The sequence below is a fragment of the Dermacentor variabilis genome, chromosome 3 (assembly GCF_050947875.1).
Source record: "Dermacentor variabilis isolate Ectoservices chromosome 3, ASM5094787v1, whole genome shotgun sequence".
Classification (NCBI taxonomy): domain Eukaryota; kingdom Metazoa; phylum Arthropoda; class Arachnida; order Ixodida; family Ixodidae; genus Dermacentor; species Dermacentor variabilis.
In genome coordinates this window covers 22,417,842-22,434,767 of record NC_134570.1, presented here as the reverse complement: position 1 = coordinate 22,434,767, position 16,926 = coordinate 22,417,842, and the positions used below count along the sequence as shown (strand labels likewise).

The 16,926-nt window shown below is 43.9% G+C and overlaps 1 protein-coding gene across 1 annotated transcript in view; it reads right to left on the bottom strand.

Moving 5' to 3' along the window:
- hob (bridge-like lipid transfer protein family member hobbit) overlaps positions 1-16,926 on the bottom strand; it is a 134,570-nt gene that overhangs the window by 70,386 nt on the left and 47,258 nt on the right. Inside the window, exons 13-18 of the mRNA XM_075684476.1 lie at positions 8,964-9,109; positions 7,567-7,597; positions 7,259-7,382; positions 6,169-6,333; positions 3,864-4,040; positions 2,385-2,471 (exon numbers count right to left, since the gene is read on the bottom strand). Of these exons, the coding sequence (XP_075540591.1) occupies positions 2,385-2,471; positions 3,864-4,040; positions 6,169-6,333; positions 7,259-7,382; positions 7,567-7,597; positions 8,964-9,109 (730 nt within the window). The remainder of the gene's footprint in view (positions 1-2,384; positions 2,472-3,863; positions 4,041-6,168; positions 6,334-7,258; positions 7,383-7,566; positions 7,598-8,963; positions 9,110-16,926) is intronic.

Below are 16,926 nucleotides of genomic sequence, written 5' to 3'. Positions count from 1 at the left end.
GCATGCACTGGCAAGCATGCGTGTGGTGTGACCTTAAGTTTCGTGTAGTTCGAGGCTAGTTGAGTGTTCAAAACTAATTGAAGTTAGCAAGACCTGATGGCTACGACACCAATAATTAGTCTGGCCAAAGCTTTGTTCTTACGTGGGTGGCCGTGGCTGAGCTTAAGCAGACGACAGTCGGCTTCTTCCAGAAGTACGTAATTTTTACCGAAATTAAAAAATATGTTTGCTTACTTCAGCCTGTTTATTAAACTGCATCAACAAATATAAACAGTAACACTAGGAAGAAGTGCACTGATCCGAACACCCTTCTTGATTGTGTCAGCTATTGGCCAATAGCAGCCGCATATGGGAATATGCTATATGACAAAATATAGTGCCTGAAAAGAGTGAGGAGTAGGCTTCTGTTGAAAACAGAGTGTTTGAGAGAAAGATAACTTCGCACTCCGCATGCGAGCTCCATGCGCTGCGTACAGACTGTAAAATTTGGATGAGATATTCACAACAGCGTATGGTATCCCATAAAGTGCATTTTTCTTCCAAGGCCGAGGGGTGGTTCAGAACCTCTTCAAACCTAACAAAAACAATATATCTCACAAGAACTTTCTATTTTTACTGCATAAATGAAAAAATGCAGCAGTTGGAGAGTGCAGTAAAAATCAAGACATCAAGAACATCATTGCACTTATTTAAGTTTCCACATACATAAAAGTAAGCCCTGCCTGTCGCTAAAGCATGGAATGGGACAAAAATTATTCTGCCCGCATAAAGTTAAAATTGTTGTTGCTCATGCAGGTTCAAGAATAAAAGAAAAGTTAAATCAGGCTAGACTGGGATGCTCCTGAAACAACTTATTTTTTCTTTGGTGGCAACACATGGCATATTAAAGAATGAAATTGTGCCATACAAGGCCAAACTTTTCTTTCCAGTTTCCATAGTAGCCCGACAACAGCAAGAGTAAATGTCGCAGTAAGACATTAGACACCAGGTTTGTGACTGAGTCGTTATTATACACGGTAAAGTCTACAAAAATGAACAGCCTGAATCTAATTTCTGTACACAATTTAATACAGAAACAACAATTGGCTAGGCTCAGCCACTTGACAAAATTTTTAATGACAAGGTGGAATCGCATTCTGTCTTTTATGTCATTTTTTGATGTTAAGTATGAATTCTTAAAGAAAATAACATGCCTACTATTTTATAGCTGTAATATGCGAACCTACCTCAATTTGACTTTTTTTCTAGCTTCCGTTTGACACTTCAAATATAAGTAAGTCCCTTCCAGTATTGGTGATTAAGGATGACATTATAGTGAAATACAACTTTAGAAAAAAGGGGAGGCCCCGCCCATATGACTGAAGCGTGACAGCAGATTGCCTCCATGACTAAAATAGTCCCGCTAAAAAAAATGTGTTTTAAAATATGTAATTATCGGTATAAATAAAGACTTTTGTATTTTCATGACTGGTTTGGCAGAGCTCTCGTGATTGGAATGCTACAGCACATGCCGGATTGTAAGAGAAAAATAACCCTGTGCCATCTACAATACTGCGCACCGTCTGCTCTTCATTGCAAGACACAAAATAAGAGCAGCTCTGCATGGTTATTGCGCTGGTTTACATGTACACGGCACATTTACTGTTCGTTTTCAAAGCCTAAAATGAATCAATTGCTATTTAACAAGTACTTAAAGAAAACAATGCATTTATCGAAACCATTACAAATCTGGGGCGAGAAGACGATCGAGGCAGGAAAGATACAAAATGCTTCGTTCATTGTTTTAAATAAATACTGTTGGTTTTGAATACCAAAGATCTATATATATATATTTTGGTTCTGTGTTTCCACAAACTTATTTTCAAGAATGTGGTATGTTTTTTTTTTTTCCGTTCCTTCTAATTTTTTTTTCCGTTTTTTTTTTTTTTGTAAGCCTGCAGTCTCGCCAGCTCGCGTAGCACAAGCTCACATTAATATTTCCGGCATGATAGACTCCCACAAACAGTTCGGGAATTCACTCTGACGAGAGCAGACGAACGCAACGGACGCAACACGGCACAGTTCAAAGCGCGGGCAGCCATATTCTCCATCGGCGGGGTCACCGGCCGTCCGGCTCGTGACGTCAGTCTAGGGTGCAACACCCATTGGTGCAGGCTCGTGTGCATCCACCTTGGAGGAGTAAATGCCCCTTTCTTTTTAAGTTGTACCCGACTATAGCTAGCAAACAGGCTATGATATGAATTCCTCATTGGAGATTTATTTGCTTGTCAATGAATCAAAATCTCAATGTGATTTTACCAGCACAGACAGAGAGGTTAGAATTCATGCACTTAATAAAAAGCTTCTGAGAGCTATCATGCATGAGAACGTCACATAAAACTTGCCTTTTGCTCTGGCTTGTAGTTCAGGCGAGCACTTTTTATATAGGCTGCTGCTGGTTTGACCTCTGAAGCCGGGATGCAACTGTAAGACTAAAAAAATTGACACAGTGGTATAACACTGCTTAGCCTTGAGTCACAATGTCAGGATAATGTCACATGACAATAAAAAAAAAAGTCTTCAGAATACTTCTTTATTCAGATAAGCCATGTTGGTAGATTATGTTCCCACGATTACACAAATCAATACTTTGAAGCATGCCACTGCCCATCAAGAATACATTTGCTGACCAACTTTTTTTACACAAACAAGGCAGCAAAAGTGTATAAATAATTTAGCAGTCTGAAAAAACAAATATCAATGGTAAAATCAATTTTGCCATTCTTTACAAGACTATCAGCGGGGAAAATTTGTATACAGAATGTCGAGGTACGTTTTTGTGTCGAGGTACGTTTTGTCGAGGCCTAAAATTTTGTGATGTTTGGGACCATGGGTGCATCTCGTGTTCGCCACTCATTCAGCCTGATGTGCATTGAGCGTCAACACGAAGCAGATATTGTGTTGACAGTTTTGACTCTGCGATGAGGTCAGTTTAGGCTTTGTTGCGCAAATGAAGTTTAGCAGAAACGAACTCTTGCCAAAATCAGGAAAAATAAATAAAAACAAAGCTTAATGTTTCGAGGCCCCTACAGGCCCATTGCTCACAATAACAACGAAAATACACAGTCCTTGCTTATGTACTCGGAAGATGGTGCAATGAGCATGGGTAGGTATCTGATAGATTGCCTGTGTCCTGTTAACTGCGTGTGGTGCTGTCTGGATGTAGAATTAGGATGCTGGTTTTAGTGAGTGTTTATCTCTACTTCAGCACGTATCCTTCTCACCAGATGGTATTCCGTCAAACTCTCAACCATAAATCCAGTTTAGAGCATTCTGGCCACACGTAAGCTAGGGCTGTTACACCCAATAAGTGCGCGTACAAACTTGGTAGGCGTTTGCAATAGGCCTCAGCTGATCATCTGCAGAAGCAAACTCTGCTTCATGAACATGGCCATTAGTCCTGCCCATGCACATTATCTTACGCTTGACCAACGATATGGTCTACTTGTACAAGCTTAGTATTAAGGGAGTAATTCCTGCAAAGTCCTGCCACCTCGCACACCTGCTGGCTTCATTACGGTGAGTAGCATTACTTCACCGTAATTGGCAACCAAAGTTGTGGTTTGGTGCTGAGTCGACAAATGGTATAACAATGAATAACTACAAAACAGTGAACTAAACAATAATATTAGCTCGTGAATACGTTCTTGGGAAGGTATAAGATGCATAGGATAAGACTGACGTACAGAACTGAAAACAGTACATAAGACAGGGCTATCCAGCTCGCAGTACTGAGGTACTATTTTAATTTTTTCCCTTTTTTGAGGATCATGCATTAAGTGCAGCCCAATAACGCATTGTGTTAAGCGCTCAGTGTGTCTCACCTGGACAGTGTTGCGCAGAGCAGCTAACGCACAGCCTTCCAAGTTCACGTACACCTTAGCACTGGTGCAATCCACATTCAGGCTGTCTAGTCGGATGAGTGCACCCGTCTCAGCTGAGCTCAGACCAAACAGGTTGGTGTCTGACAGACTCAGATGCAGAGACAAGGCTGGGCCAGCCTGAAGATGGGCAGATGTCACATGATACGGACTTGATGAAGAGATTGAATAACAAATTGTAGAAAAATTTTGCAGCTGCATAAGGTTATACACTTGATCCACAATGATTCAAACCTAGGCACACCATACCTCAGATTTATTTAAAGATTAGATTTTTTTTTTAAAACAGTGCATCCTCATCAAATACAATGCCTACACAATAAAGTGTCTATTGAATTAAGTGGGCGAACAATGGACCCATATTGCATATATTGTTTGGCACTTGAGAAGTACACAAAAGGTTAAAATGATGTGGCAACTCTGACCTTAAGCAGCTACAACACTTCATGTCACAGCCATTGCATCATCAAATAAAGTCCAACATCTAATCTTTTTGTGACCTCACACATTAAAATGAGAGCACAATTGTTGGGCCGATCTTACATGCCAATCAATGTAACATACAGTAATTACGTTAGTGGCTAACATTATTTATGCTGTCATTCAGCCGCTAGTTTAGTGTACCACATGTCATCATCAGCAGCCTGAAAGCAAGGCACTACTTATGATTCTGACTAGTGGTGCGATGCTAGGGAACAGTGGCTGGCTCAAAAACAACTACCAGCACAAGTGATGCTGTGGTTTCGTGACCAGAGCATGACTCTAGCTATTTCACTTGAAGTTGGCTTGAGACCAATACACACACATACACACACTACACAGAATAATTAACCTGAAGATAAACTACATTGAAGGTTTGCCCAGCATGTTTCAAATAAATTTGACTCATTTGAATTAGAATCGATAACTTTCTCAAAGACAATTAGAAAAAAAAAGAACCAATATTTTATATATCAGTTAATTAATACAAACTAGCAAGGCAGTAATAAAAAATTGAGTCTAACCACATCCTAACTGGCTATACCGTTGCAGAAAACACAATGGTGGTGTCGCCTGCTTAGGTTATACTACATTCATGCTTGTCACACTTCTTGCAAAAAAAAGAAAAAAATCGTGGACAGGAAATATAGAAGAGATGCGGGCTGAGTATATAGATAAACTGTACTCAATACATGCTATGTGTAAAAATTATTACTAACGCAGTTGCAATATTTTATGCACTATAAAAAATGCTACCATTGTTATAAATACAGGGTGTTTCAGCGAACACTTTCAAAATTTTTTAAAGGTTGCCTGTGGCAGATAGCTCAATTCTAGTTTATGACCCGGTCTACTCGAAGCGGTGGACACTACTTGCACAAAAAAACTGAAATGCGAAATCAACTTATTAATAAAATTTCACTAATTAAGTTCCTAACTAATTACATTATGGCCCATATTGCAATTTACACATTATAGCCATGGAGTTCGCAAGGCAGATCCACTTTGAACAAGTTTTCCAGATGACACCAGTTTCAGGATATAAATTCCCGAACTTTGCAGAGAAATGCATTGGCGTTCCAGTTAACTTGTTAACAAAACATTGCTTCATGCAGTGAAGCACACAAGTAACTAGAATGCCAATGCAAATGCCTTGCAAAGTCCACTGGTAAAATTTGTAAATTGCAATATGGGTCATAAGATTATTAGTTAAAAGTTAATTAGACAACTTCACTTTTTTTTTTGCAAGTAGTGTCCGCCACTTTGAGCAGACCGGCTTATAAACTAGAATTGAGCTACCTGCCACAGGCAACCTTTAAAAAATTTTGAAAGTGTTCACTGAATCACCCTGTATATTACTTGACAGGAGAGAATCAGAAAGTTAAAAGGTGGTAAGCATCATGAAAAGCAGTCGAGGGCACAGAAGTGTAAATATGACAATTACATTTTAGCTTGATTTACCAGTACAGTACAGAACTTTATTTCACTCACCCTGTGTTCTATCTTACAGTTCTTACCTGCTGAAAGCTCCCGACATTCTGTTCGTAAAAATATGGACAGCCAGAAAATGAGCAAGTGCATGCTGTTGAGGGGGCTGGACGGAAAATATCCATAAAAAAGCAGCTAGGTGCTAACCACAAATGAGCAAGTTTCTTTGAAAGCTTGGTTAACATAATGTGGAACCCTCTGTAAAATGTCAGGAGTAGTTACTAGGCAATGGACAATATTGTAAGTGGTGCAAAGAAAAAAAAGAAAAAGAGAAGTTTACCTCTTTGGACTCTATAGTAGCTGGCTGCTCAGTTTTATGTTCCTTAGCCCTGGCCTGCAGCTTGGAAGACCAGTGCTCCAGCAGGCCAGTTACGAGGGGATTGACTTCTGCGTGGACACCTCCCAGCATGCACTGTATGCGCAGGTCTGAGCTGCTATGCCGAGTCTAGCATGGCATGACAGAAAGGAAACTTGGTCAGTTGACAGTCCTTTGAGTAGGCTATGTGAGTACAACATTATGATTACGTGGATGTGGAAGGAGTAAAAAAGCAGAAGCTAAACAGCATAGTGTCAAGACAGTCTGGGACACCCGAGTAACCTTCCTTAGTGAAAACTAAACCACATGAAAGTCATATTAAAGGGACACTAAAGAAGATGATTTATTTAGACCTCATTAGTGAATTATGATTCTGTAATAATAAAACAGTCACTCTTACAATCATGGGAAGTTTAACCAGGAAAGGTGCAAATATGAGACAGGTGGCAATGCATCAGCTCACCATGATCCCATGAATTTTGACAGAGCCTACTTTGGTCTAGTTGGTTTTTTTTATCTGGTAAAGAAGGACTAAATTGCTTTTTAAAATAAGCAAATATTCAGCCTAGCTAGTTCTCAGAAATTTCCCTGTTGCAAAACTTTTAATATGAGAGAACATTTTAATTTAGGTAGATCAGAAAGATGTGCCATCAGTGTTTTTATTAGCATCCCTTCTGTCAGCATGCTACTTCATTTATTAGCATTTTTATACTTAACAATGAAGGCAGTTGTTTATCACTTGATCTAAAGCAAATTTTGCAGGTTAAACATTACACATGTCATAAACAGTGAGAGTGGAACATGTTTTGAGTGGGGTTAGTTTCAATACAGGAGTAAGAGCCCCCCCCCCCCCCCACTCTGCTTATTCAAAAAATAAAGTGTCAGTATATTTAATCAAAAAAGGATTATCACAAAAATATGTAACCTACATACACTCTGACCACCCTCTGTCATTCATAATAAATATATTGTTTCTTTTTTTAAACATGAAAAAAAAAATCCCTGTGTATCAGTGCATGGATAGAGGCAAACAACCACACAAGTGAAACAATACCTTCAGTAGCATCATCCCGATAGAGAACGGAACGTTCCAAACATGGCTCTTCTTCAGCTGATATGGCTTCAGTGTATCACGGGACCCCAGCGTGCACCATGCTGTTTCCAACATCACTTCAGAGCTGCATATTTAATTGTGATATAGCATCTTTACCATTCAAGTGTGTGCAAGATAAAATTAACAAAACCTAGAATGGCTAACACATTTTGGAGTAGCCATTGAATGCAGTTACCACCTCAATGCATAATTTATTTCACAGTTCTGTTGCATGTGCACTTCGTTGGCTAATGTATTCAAATACACACCTTAGTTCTGGGTTTACAGCTTGATCTTTTCCTAAAATAAAAGTAAGAAAAAAGAACAAATTTAGTATGATGTAAAAAGAATAACACACAGAATAACTGCACGGCAAACACATTTTGCTAGCAAGAGCTTGCAGAAATGGAAAGCTCTGAGCACACAAACTTTAATGAATTTATTGGTTTTGCTTCGCCTTCATGCAACAGTGTGCTCTGATACTAACTTCCTCCTCAAATCCTCCTCCTCTGTACAATTAAAGAATGAACTAAGATACTTGCTTCAAAGTTACTAGCACAATACAAAACGCATATGCCCTGTTTAAATGAAACCTTAAGAAACAAGACCTGAAGGTCAGCAATTCTGCAGACTGACGTGACCGCAGGAAACCTGTGCTTTTTTTAATACAGCTGGTAATTATTTTGATGCCTGACTCTGCTCTGGAATCAACTTCTTTTCATGGCAATATTTTTCAATAAAGGCTCAACAATATTTTCCTAAAATATTTATTTTGTCAACATTACAGTCCACACATTACAGTCAGGCAGAAACTAGCAAGTGAGTGTGCATAATTTATTGTTTTAGTAATTTACCACCCGTCAAGGAATAGGGACTGCATTTTTAGTTTTGGCACTGTTTTGAGATTAATAAAATGTATGTATATGATGAGCAAACTGAGTAGGCATATTATACAGAATTCCGATTACACTGAGCTACCCTATTTAAGGTTAATATCTTTGCATGCCTCAGAGTTCATCATAATGAGGTTTTACTGTAACTGTCTCAGGCAGAAAAGAATATTTATAATTGAATGTTGATATAAGTAACATAAGTATAATGAATTAACAGATATAACATAGTAAATATAAAATGTTTCTCGCCGATATCAGTGCATAACAAATATATGGTTATAATGAATATCGTATATAACGAAGCTATTTTTGTGTCAGATGCAATTTCTGTGCAATAAGGCTTCACTGTTCTAAATACAGAACATAAACAAATGACATTGCTTGCACTGATTTACTAAGAAATGAAAATAAACCTTACGACACAAGGCTAAGCAGCAAGACTTGCATTTGCTGACATTTAGAGCTAAAAGAAAAAGTCAAGTGATAGTTTAACAATGAAGTCACTGGTTTGTGCTTAAGCATACCGTTTTATTACTATTACGGTCATGACAGTTCCGAGTGATGCAGTCATGACGTGATCGCTCGCACACAATGTTGTGCTAAATGCTTGCATATAAAAAACAGCAATATTCCTGAACTCAGCAGCTTAAACCCTGAAAGGGTTAACTCTGAATACCTCCGGCTAGTGCAGACGGTTCATGTTTCACATTGCCTTAGGAGCTGTGCACAAAAAAAGTGGCAGTGTACAGGCAAGTGCTGAAACAGGATGTTACCTGTTAGCAGCAGTGATCCCACGTCCGCATTGAGCCTGGCACGTAGCACTCCAGCAGAAACTGGTTCACAATCTGCAGTTTTAACTGATACTGAGACATCTTCAAGTTCAGCTGAGGCTCGCATAAGCATCTTCAAAGAGGAAAACCTGGATGTTCAAAAGAATGTTGAGGAAATCAATCTCTATCTTCTCGCACATTCTAAGACACTTGTGACCTCGAAAAATGGAAGAAAAAAAGAAATGACTACTTCAAGACTGTTTGATTCCCCTAACTCAATTACAGCAGACAACAGTTACAGCAGTTATCAGCCGTGCTGGACTTTACTGGAGAGAACAAGCTATGAGTATTTATGTACATATGAGGTGCTTCACCTGTTTATACTGCAGGGCTAAGTATTGAATAAAAAATTATATCAGTCCTCAAATTCTCAATGGCTTTAGGTACTCCGAAGCAATCTTGACAATAACCTTTCATCTCCAGTACTCCTGTAGAGCACTGAGAGAGCTTTAGTGCTACCTGTAGTGCTCCTGGAAATTCCTAGAGAATCCTGATGCTTTATGCAAAGTGCAGTTTTCTGCAAGATTCTGAGTTATTGTGCACAAGAAACAAGCTGCATCATGTACAAAGAAAGCAGATGCAGTCTGTGTGAGCTACCAAAGAAGGTATCACTGCAGGGGCCAGTTCCAGTAATGTCTACACTACAGCTTGCTGCATTGTACAGATTGCATTCTACAGAGCCATCCATTGGCCAGAGGAATATGCTAAGCACACCTTGCAATACTCGGGGGCAACTTTCTGTGGCTATGAAGGGAAAGCTACGAAGGCAAAGCGCGCACAAGTGAGAGCACTTCTGAAAAGAGCCTTGCGTTTTCATGTAGGTACGTTAGTTTAACCTAGGAGGACACAAGAGGACACATAATCACTTTATTAGCAGCAGTCAAATAAAGCAAAACACACCACTGCACGTAAAAGTTTACTTATTTTGCAGCAGAATGTCCGCGCAGCTTGCCAACCCCGAGCTTAAGAGGGAGAGCCTTCCCCTTTTTTGAGCCGAAGTAACCCCGCCATTAGGTGCCTTTAGCAGAGCCACACTCGCGCCATCTCTCGCAATGCACTTCAACCAGACTGACTGCCGCTTGCACCAAGCTACGCGGCGAAGCCGGATTACAGGAGACGGGAGCTATGCGGAAAAACAACAAATCAGGGGACGCGTGAGAGTTGCGCATCCCCAAAAATTTTGACAAAATGAAGGTACTACTAGGAAAACATGAAAGTATATTAGCCATCATATGATGATGCAAGGATATGAAAATGAGATGTAAGTGTTATCGGCTGTCAAGTTATACTAACATGACTGCTTTTACTACAAAATATCATGTATAATGAAAGATTCTACATATCCTGGGCAAATTTTTATCTTTCATATGTATTGTAAATGCCTCTAAGTGAAGACCACTACAAGTTCTTCCCTACAATGAAGGAATTTAGAGGTATCCTTGATGGCTGATTTGTACTTCAGAACAAACAAGTGTAGCACTGACACCATTACCCTCCATAGGTGCCACTGAGCTGTGGTGCACACAGAGAGTACCACTCGACACCACAAAAAAGACTGCGTGAGGCTGTTCGGACTCCACAGTAGCTATAGTAGCTCCCCCGCTTCAAAAGTCATCTGACTTCAAACGCCATCGATGATGCAAACAATTCTAAGGTCGATGAAAGCCACAGTGATGAAGACCCTGAAGCAAACCAAGAAATTTGATGACAAGGGAGACAAAAGTGGCATTTGAAGCACCATGGCTGTATCTTGCATCATTCCTGGGTTTTGCTGCTGAGCATGCCGCAAACCTACTTGTCGTGATATCAGCTGCAGTTGCACATTACACTGGATGAAGTGTGCAGAAGAAAGTGAGCAACTTCTTTTGCTAAGTATATCTACTGAATTCATATTGAATAAAGGCTTTCTTTTGCTGAACCTGCTTAGCATGCTCTACTGCAAGCAGCACTGTGTGCAATATTTAAAATACAGTGGACTGAAGAACGTGGTATCTTGGAGGTCCACAAGCAGCTTCATTGTAAAAATGGTTAACTGTATTTGCTTTCACAATACAGCAGTACTATACGATCAAACTGCCGTGCAGTTCGCACTTTGTGTTGCAAGCTTCAATTTCGAGCTTGAATCTTAATGTGGGATTTGCTTCATGATGTTGTTAAATTCTGTAACAAGAGGGACAAAGAAAAAAAGAAGGAACAGTACCATAGCCACCAGGATGCCCAACTTGAAATTGCATGATCATTGCTTCAATTCCAGTTACACCTGTTCAAAAGTCTTTTTATCTTTTGCTCTTCTTTTCCTTTACTTTTCTTTTCTTTTCTTTTTCTGTTAATTCACACTGTGTCATGTCTGAACCATAGGATGTTGCACGAATCACTAAATGAACATGATTAATCCATTCCCTAGCTCATAACTGCTGTTCCTGTTAAATGACAGTTCATTTTTCACCCTGTCTGTACACAAAATTGTGCTGAAGTGAAAATGGCACGACGTCGACAAGATGGATAGCAGGTTGGCGCACCTGTTGGAAGCCAAGCAAGCCCTCCTCACGAGATGGAAGGGGCAGAAGCATAACAGGAGGCTCCACAAGAAGGTTTTGGAGGTTAACAGGGAGATCGAACATCACTGCAAGAACCTGTGTAAGCAACAATGGGATGAGCTCTGCGAATCCGTCGAGGGTCAGCTCAGATCAGGCAAGAGCTGGGGTCTGCTCAAACACTTTCTCGATGAGGGCAGCACCAGATCCAGCCAGAGACGATCCCTCGCGCGAGCCATCCACCTCGCTACGGACTCTACCCCAGACGAGTTGATTGTCGACAGGCTCATAGACACGTACCTGCCGGTCGCGGATAGCTCTGCCCCTACCCAGTTCCCAGACTACGCGGGGTGTGCGGTGCCGGAGTTGGACCAGGACTTTACCGCGGCCGAGATCCGAGATGTCCTCTTCTCACTAAACGTCAAATCTGCGCCTGGCCCAGATGGCGTCACTAACAGGATGCTGAGGAATCTCGATGATGAGTCGATCGACTTCCTCACTGAGAGGATTAACGAAGTCTGGCGTAGTGGACAGGTCCCCACACAGTGGAAGGCAGCCTGCACGGTACTCATCCCCAAACCCGGTAAAGCACCAGGAATAGAGAATCTAAGACCAATTTGCCTGACGTCGTGTGTCGGTAAGGTTGCAGAGCATGCCCTGCTCAACCGGCTCAAGGTGCACATCGAGGCCAATGACATGTACACCCACAATATGATTGGTTTCAGAGCCGGCCTCTCGACACAGGACGCCATGAAGCTGATAAAGCATCAGATCATCGACCGGAGCACCGGTGATACCAGAGCCATCCTTGGATTAGACCTGCAGAAGGCGTTCAACAATATCTCACACGAGTTCATTCTCCAGTCTATTGCCGGCCTCGGACTCGGGAAGAGGACCTATGACTTCGTCCGATCCTTCCTTAGCCAGAGAACTGCCAAGCTCAAGATCGAAGGATACCTTTCGCAAGAGATCACCCTTGGTTCACGCGGCACGCCTCAGGGCTCAGTCATCTCGCCAACATTATTTAACATCGCAATGATCGGACTTTCTAAGGAGCTCACGCAGATTCAAGGAATCAACCATACCATCTACGCAAATGACATCACCATCTGGTGCGTCGGCGGGAGCGACGGCCAAGTTGAAGCCGCCATGCAGAGCGCCATCGATGCGACCGAGCGCTTCCTCCGCCCCACTGGGCTCCGATGTTCTCCATCGAAATCTGAGCTACTTCTCTACAAGAAAAGACCCAGAGGCGGCGGCCATCGTGATTGGAAACCGGCGTCCGAAAGCGAAATACGGCTTTTCACTGGTGAAGGGTCTCCGGTGCCCAGAGTCGACTCACTCCGAATATTGGGGATGTATATCGAGTCTAACGGTGCACTCAGAAAGATCACCGCCAAGACGGAGAGTGCTCTCGGCCTCATTCGGAGGATCGCCAACAGGCACCGGGGAATCAAGGAAGACAACCTCATCCGCATTATACATGCTTTTGTTCTGTGCCACCTTTCATACTCGGCGGTGTTTGGGATCGGACCGCTGGTACGATCTGTTGGGAACTCGGCGCTGACGCCCGTGGTTGTACCTGGGTCGCAAGCCCCAAGGGTAGCGTTGGCCTGGCGGCCTGGGGTACAACTGCAAGCATCCGAAGGTCCCGGCAAAGCATGAGTCGACTGGTAACAACGAAACAACTTGTTTATTTTAACATCGCAAAGAGTTGGCGGTCAGGTTGACCGAAGTAGAGAGACGGGAGAGCACTTCACTCAACTGAAGAAATCGGAGCCCTCCTTTTGGCGTCCGGGGGCAGCTGTTTTTATACTCTCGCAGTTGAGGGCAAGAAGGAACCCCTCAAAAGACGAGCACGTGAATGTACAATGGGCTAATGGTGACGCACACTGTCGTGGCGCTGCGCACGATCTCGTAGCACCCTGTCGTGGCGCTGCGCACGATCTCGTAGCACTCCGTCGTGGCGCTGCGCACGATCTCGTAGCACCCTGTCGTGGCGCTGCCGGTCGGACACAATGACTGTAACGAGAAGATGGTCCCTGCTTTGGCATCGCCTGTTTCGGGCACAATGACTGGAACGAGATCCCTGCTTTGGCATCGCCTGTTTCGGGCCCAATAACTGGAATGAGATCCCTGCTTTGGCATCGCCTGTTTCGGGCACAATGACTGGAACGAGATCCCTAGGCGGTCGCATCGCCGCAGACGCGCCTGGAAACACCTGGCGATGAGTGTTGCGGCGACGACGATCGGGCCAAAATGTCTGCCGCCCCGCCGCAGTCGCGCCGGCAAAACCACGTGTCGCAGGCGAAACGCAACAGACCGCCCCGCCGGGGGAAGGAGATCCCGATGGACAGGGGACTGCATCCGCTGTCCGGAGGGACGTCGCTCGATGATGCTCATAACCGAAGTCGGGCGTCCCTCGACGTTTCTTGAGCGCAGCGCACAGAGAAAGCCTCGTTCTCTTGTTCAGGTTCGCACGGGGCACTGCAAAGTGACTTCGGGAGAGTTCACATTTTTGTTCTCGTTCCCGGCAAGCGTTAGAACTACGCTGAAAACTCAACCGCTCAGTCAGCAAGCACGGCACAACCCTCACTAAGCCCTGCCAGGCTCTTTCCCCTTTTTATACCACTGCCTAGTTCCTTACAGTAGTCTAGCATCACTCAGAACGCGTCCACAAATTGAAAAATTGCACTAGAAAGCATATCATCACTTTGAAACACTAAACAAAAGCAATATGTTAAAAAAAATCCTGCCTCAGGAAGAAAAACATCAGTAACAAACAATTTTGAGGCTGATTCCTACGTTAGGGGCTTCGACTTAAGCCATCGGCGTTACCGTTGAGACTCCCCTTTTTGTAACGCACCTCAAAGGAATATTGTTGTAAAGCGAGGCTCCAGCGCAGGAGGCGGCCATTTTTGGGAGAGATGGTCTGCAGCCATTGGAGAGGGCAGTGATCCGTCTCAATGATAAACCTCGAGCCGGCTAGATAGCATGACAATTTCTGAACGGCCCACACGAGACACGCACACTCTTTCTCGGTGGCGCTATACGCCTGCTCACGACTGGTCAGCTTACGACTAGCATACAGGACGGGGTGTTCTACTTCTCCATTTTCCCGTTGGCACAGTACAACGCCCATGCCTCGCTCACTAGCATCGCACTGAACAATGAACCCTTTTGTATAGTCTGGCGATCGTAGCACAGGCTGGCTTGTTAGGGCACTCTTTAGGGCGCTAAAAGCTCTTTCCTTTGTCTCGTCCCAGACGACTGTTTGAGGCTCTGTTTTTCTTAGAGCATCCGTCAGGGGAGCCGCGATATCAGAGTACCTAGGGATGTACCTCTGATAGTAGCCGGCGACACCCAAGAACGACCGAATATCGGTCTTGGTGCGCGGTTGCGGAAAGTCTCGCACAGCGGCCACTTTTATTTCAGAGGGGCGGCGACGACCCTGACCAATCACGTGACCGAGGTAGACAACCTCGGCCTGTGCTAACTGGCACTTAGGAGCCTTGACTGTCAAGCCCGCTTCGCGCAGGCGGGTTAGCACTGCCCGCAAGTGTGCCATATGCTCAGACCAGGATGCGGAGAATATCGCTACGTCGTCTAGATACGGTAAAGCGAATTCTTGCTGTCCCCGCAACACTTTATCCATGAGACTTGAAAAACAGTATGGCGCGTTCTTCAAACCAAAACTCAACATTTTAGGACGGAATGTTCCCATTGGTGAAATGAACGCCGCATACCTACTAGCCTCTTCTGTAAGTGGAACCTGCCAATAACCCCTGACAAGATCTAGGGTGGAAATAAACTGAGCGCTACTAACTTTCTCAAGGCGCTCCTCGATGTTAGGGATCGGATAAATTTGATCCTTAGTGATGGAATTAAGCCTGCGGTAGTCGACGCAAGGACGAGGTTCCTTGCCCGGTACCTCAACTAAAATCAAAGGGGAGGTATAATCACTCTCACCTGCCTCAATAACACCGAGCTGTAGCATTTTCTTTACCTCAGCCTCCATAATATCGCTCTGGCGGGGTGACACCCGATACGCCTTGGATCGTACTGGCTCTGTGGAGGTAAGTTCTATATCATGAGTAAGTACAGAAGTCCTACCAGGCCTCTCAGAGAACAGACCTTGAAACTCTTGTAATAGCTGGTGTAGTTCGGTTTTCTGCTCGGGCGACAGCGGTGCTTTACTGATAAGGTCACTAATGACTTGACCGGTGTCTTCCCTGTTCGTCACTGAGCCTAGTCCCGGAAGCTCGACCGGAAGCTCTTCAGGAACGTTTACCATCATGCACACCACTGCTTCCCTTTGTCTATAAGGTTTGAGCAGATTACAGTGGTAAACTTGCTGTGCTTTCCGCTTTCCTGGCAGACTTACCACGTAGTTAACGTCCGACAGTTTCTGAACAATTCGTGCTGGGCCCTCCCACTGCACGTCTAGTTTGTTGTTTAGCGATGTGCGCAATATCATGACCTCATCGCCAACCTCAAAACGACGGGCCCTGGCTGTCCGATCATAATAAACCTTGGCCCTCTGCTGGGCCTTTGCCATTGCTTCACCTGACAACTCCTGTGCCCTTCTTAAGCGTTCGAGGAGCTTAAGTACGTACTCCACCACGACTGGGTCGTCGCCCCTACCTTCCCACGATTCTCGAAGCATGCGAAGCGGAGATCGAAGCGAGCGACCGTACACCAGTTCAGCTGGCGAAAACCCCGTAGCCGCATGCGGCGCGGTCCTTAAAGCAAACATCACCCCAGGCAGACACAGCTCCCAGTCAGTTCGATGTTCAAAACACAACACTCTCAACACGCGCTTCATGACGGAGTGGAGCTTCTCAACGGAATTCGACTGTGGGTGGTACACTGAGCTGTGTAACAGCTTTACCCCACACCTTTCGAGAAAAGTTGTCGTCAAAGCGCTAGTAAACACTGTGCCCTGATCTGATTGAATTTCTGCAGGAAAACCAACTCGCGCAAATATGGACAGTAGTGCATTGACTATCTCAACTGAGCTGAGTTCTTTAAGCGGCACTGCTTCAGGGAACTTTGTCGCTGGGCAGATCACAGTCAAAATGTGTCTGTACCCCGTGGCTGTTACCGGCAGAGGTCCCACTGTATCAATAACGAGCCGTCTAAAAGGCTCCGTAATGATAGGTACCAATTTCAACGGCGCCCTCGATTTGTCCCCTGGTTTGCCCACCCGCTGACAAGTGTCACATGTCCTCACGAAATGGTCTGCGTCCCGAAAACACCCTGGCCAATAGTACTCTTGCAAGAGACGGTCCTTAGTTTTCTTAACTCCTAGGTGTCCGGACCACGAACCCCCATGTGACAAGCGCAACAGATCCTGACGATAGCATTGAGGC